The sequence below is a fragment of the Bison bison genome, unplaced genomic scaffold, assembly GCF_000754665.1.
Source record: "Bison bison bison isolate TAMUID 2011002044 unplaced genomic scaffold, Bison_UMD1.0 scf7180017864379, whole genome shotgun sequence".
Taxonomy (NCBI): domain Eukaryota; kingdom Metazoa; phylum Chordata; class Mammalia; order Artiodactyla; family Bovidae; genus Bison; species Bison bison.
In genome coordinates, this window is record NW_011494951.1 from 2398415 (window position 1) to 2400768 (window position 2354).

Genomic DNA, 2354 nt, shown 5'->3' on the forward strand with positions numbered 1-2354 from the left:
AAGATGTTTCCAAATGGCTTGTTCACGCCTGCCTTCCTGCTTCTCGGTGTTGGTTTCATTCCCGGTCGTGTGAAGGCTTTTTAACCGCCCATGTTCAGTCCGTCATCTCTTTTGAGGGCTCTTGGTGTCTGCTCGCCTTTTCCTTCCTTCCTCTGTCGCCTCCCTTCCGTCCACGTCCCGGGTCCTCGTGCTAACAGCCTGTAAAGACCCTGTTTTTCCCCGTCTGCTGTTTTGGCAGCACATACATGTCTGTGTGTGTGGGAAGGCAGGGTCATGTTACCTACACATTCCTGTGTCTTCCTTTTCTCGCTAGTATTCAGGCACCTCTAGCTCCAATTCATTCTTCAGTGGCTCTGTCGCTTTCTGTGAAACGGATGAGCTGTGATTGGTTAAACCATTGCACTACTGCCGAGCGTTTCTTTTGTTTGCAGTTCTTTCCCGAAACAGCATTGCCGTCAGGACTTGTACAGATACCCATGTAACTTCTGTGGAGTGTGTGCTCCCAAATGAGATTTCTGCATAGAAATACATGTACTTTTCATTTTCGTAGACATCGCCTGTTTTCTACACAGGCTATAACTGTGTGCTCTTCTCCAGCAGAGCGTGAGCCTTTTTCTTGTTTCCCACTTGAAGTGTTAGGACCTTTTATACTCTTGCCGCCTGTTAAGCACAGACTGATGCTGTCGCCTTGGCTGCAGCCTTTCGGGTTTTCCATTTGTGTTTCTTGCTGAACTGCGTTGCATATCCACATCCTTTGTCCATTTTTCAATTTATAAAAACTTCTACTATTTGGCAAAAGATGTGTTTTAGAGGAAAATACCTCAGTAAGTGTGGAATGTTTTTTACTATAGGCGTATTAATTTTTATACAGTCAAACAGATATAATTTTCTATAGCTTCTATTCTTGGTTAAGACTGTAGATTGCATATGTAGTTTCTTAGATTCTTTTTCTTTCAGTGATTTTATTTTTTGTGGTTTAAGACAATTTTTTTTTCTTCTGTTGAATAACCAGTTGTGGGGACACCATTTAATATTATATAACCCATCCATATTAAACTGAATTTCAATACCACCAAGCTACTTCACAAAGTGTTCGCGTGTGCCTGGCTGTTTGGATTCTCGGTTCATTTCCAGTGACTTCTGGTCTCTTTCACTGAGCTGTACTCATCTCCATGCAGATTCTTTTTATATATCCTGCTTTGTCACATCGAAGTCACGTCTGGAATTGAACACACAAACCGCATGAGTATGTCTTTTCAGAAGTTAACTCTCACCCCAGAGTCTCCCAACAACAGCCCCCACACCTACCATCTATTCCCAGATGATACTTGACAAGGACTGTGTCCGGTGGTGGGGATCTTCTGGTCAGTTTAGTTGAGAATGCAGAAACTCACATTGTAATAGGCCCGTAGTTAGCCCTGGTCCTGCTTCATAATTTTTTCATGTCCTTTTAGAAATCATGGTGGGATAAAATGAATAGCAGAAGCCATTAGCCTGTTTAGCTGGTGGGATCTGGGTGTGATATCACGTGCAGGAGAAGATGTGTGAAAGTCACTCAGTCGTGTCCGACTCTGCGACCGCGTGGACTAGACATGTACAGTCCATGGAATTCCCCAGGCCAGAATACTGGAGTGAGCAGCCTTTCCTTTCTCCAGCGGATCGTCCCAAGCCAGGGATCAAACCCAGGTCTCCCACATTGCAGGAGGATTCTTTACCAGCTGAGCCACCAGGGAAGCCCACCAGAAAAGATGGCCAGATAGAAACACTTTGTAAAAATGCCCTCAGGGTTTAGTGTAAAAAAAGACAAACAAGGGAGTGATACCATGACTTTTAGGTGGAAAAATTAAAGATCAAGTCCAGTGTTAAGGGTCCAGATGAGAGCGAGGTCAGTACAAAGTCACGTGAGTTCAGGTGGGGTCTTCCGGGGAGTCTGCTGTGACTGAGGGCAGGACCTTTGCCTGAAGGAGCACGCAGGCCTGTTGTCCACGGAAGCCAGTGGCTCTGAGGCGTGCGTGCGCGTTTCCGCAGGGGCTGGGCCTATACGCTGCCCGGGACATCGAGAAGCACACCATGGTCATCGAGTACATCGGGACCATCATTCGGAACGAGGTCGCCAACAGGAAGGAGAAGCTCTACGAGTCGCAGGTGAGCCCGCGCCCTCCTGCGCCTGGGGCGCCTAGGGCCAGGGCTGGCTGTGACCCTAGAAACCACACCTGGATAGTCGTGTGTTTTCCCCGTGTTTTCCGTCGGCGTTACCGTCTGCGAGGCTGTCACGGGATCAGTGAGCCTGGCTTAACAGGCGACGCGAACGGGCGTCGGTTTCTTTTTCAGAACCGAGGCGTGTACATGTTCCG

At 47.5% G+C, this 2354-nt stretch overlaps 1 protein-coding gene across 1 annotated transcript in view; it reads left to right on the plus strand.

Annotated features, from left to right (window-relative positions):
• KMT2C (lysine (K)-specific methyltransferase 2C) overlaps positions 1 to 2354 on the plus strand; it is a 179156-nt gene that overhangs the window by 173292 nt on the left and 3510 nt on the right. The window contains exons 57-58 of the mRNA XM_010857354.1: positions 2029 to 2145; positions 2332 to 2353. Coding sequence (XP_010855656.1) covers positions 2029 to 2145; positions 2332 to 2353 — 139 coding nt within the window. The remainder of the gene's footprint in view (positions 1 to 2028; positions 2146 to 2331; position 2354) is intronic.